This window comes from Sphaeroforma arctica, assembly GCF_001186125.1.
Source record: "Sphaeroforma arctica JP610 unplaced genomic scaffold supercont1.12462, whole genome shotgun sequence".
Taxonomy (NCBI): domain Eukaryota; class Ichthyosporea; order Ichthyophonida; genus Sphaeroforma; species Sphaeroforma arctica.
In genome coordinates this window covers 1-733 of record NW_014028096.1, presented here as the reverse complement: position 1 = coordinate 733, position 733 = coordinate 1, and the positions used below count along the sequence as shown (strand labels likewise).

General features: G+C 37.9%; 1 protein-coding gene across 1 annotated transcript; it reads left to right on the top strand.

Annotated features, from left to right (window-relative positions):
- Nucleotides 1-65: 65 nt before the first annotated feature.
- On the top strand, nucleotides 66-485 carry SARC_17860 (hypothetical protein; the record flags this gene model as incomplete). The annotated part of the gene is made up of 2 exons (XM_014288052.1): nucleotides 66-119; nucleotides 408-485. Coding segments are annotated over 2 exons (132 nt in total), but the record flags the coding sequence as incomplete, so codon positions are not given.
- Nucleotides 486-733: the final 248 nt, after the last annotated feature.

The following is a 733-nucleotide window of genomic DNA, read 5'->3' as shown; positions in this document are numbered from 1 at the left end:
TGATGTAGCTTTAATACTATANATANCTACATGTACAGGTTGCTTTGACCATCAAGCAGTCGGAGATGGTTCTCTTAGAAGACCGTAGTAGTGAAGACACCCGTGCCGTTCTGTCTCAGGTAACACAACCCACTTTTTTTATTCGAATTTTCCAATACCAAATACGAAATTGTTCCGATTTTTAATTTGGAATTCGGAATCGGAGCCGATTTTCAATTGTATATACTATAACGAATCGTAGCAGTCATGTTTATCTCTTATTGTGATGTACGAGCCAAGCATTGAACCCCCCACTTTTCTTGGTAGAGTTGCTTGCCATTTTTAACCCAATTTTTGCTTCGCTTGCCAATTTTTGAAAAGTATTCATATCTTTTTCCGAATTGCATGATGCTCAATTTACTGTCCAGGCCAATCTTGAAATCAAAGGGTCCATAGGAGGGAGTCTGACTAACTTCGATGTGGAGTTCTATGACGCGCGTGTACAGGTTCGTTACTCAACGTTTTAAAAATAGAATTGGGCTCGTTTTTCAACGTTATAACAATAGAATTGGACATGTCTCACCGTTTCAAAAATAGCATTGGGCTTGTCTCTCAACAATTTAAAATTGTAACTGGGCTTGGTCGGTGTTCAATCTACCATACATATTGATCTAAAACATATCTGACAAATGCTATGACCTGTATACTTGTCACATGAATTCTGTTAAGTTTGGCTTTTGTCCTCAATTTTCAC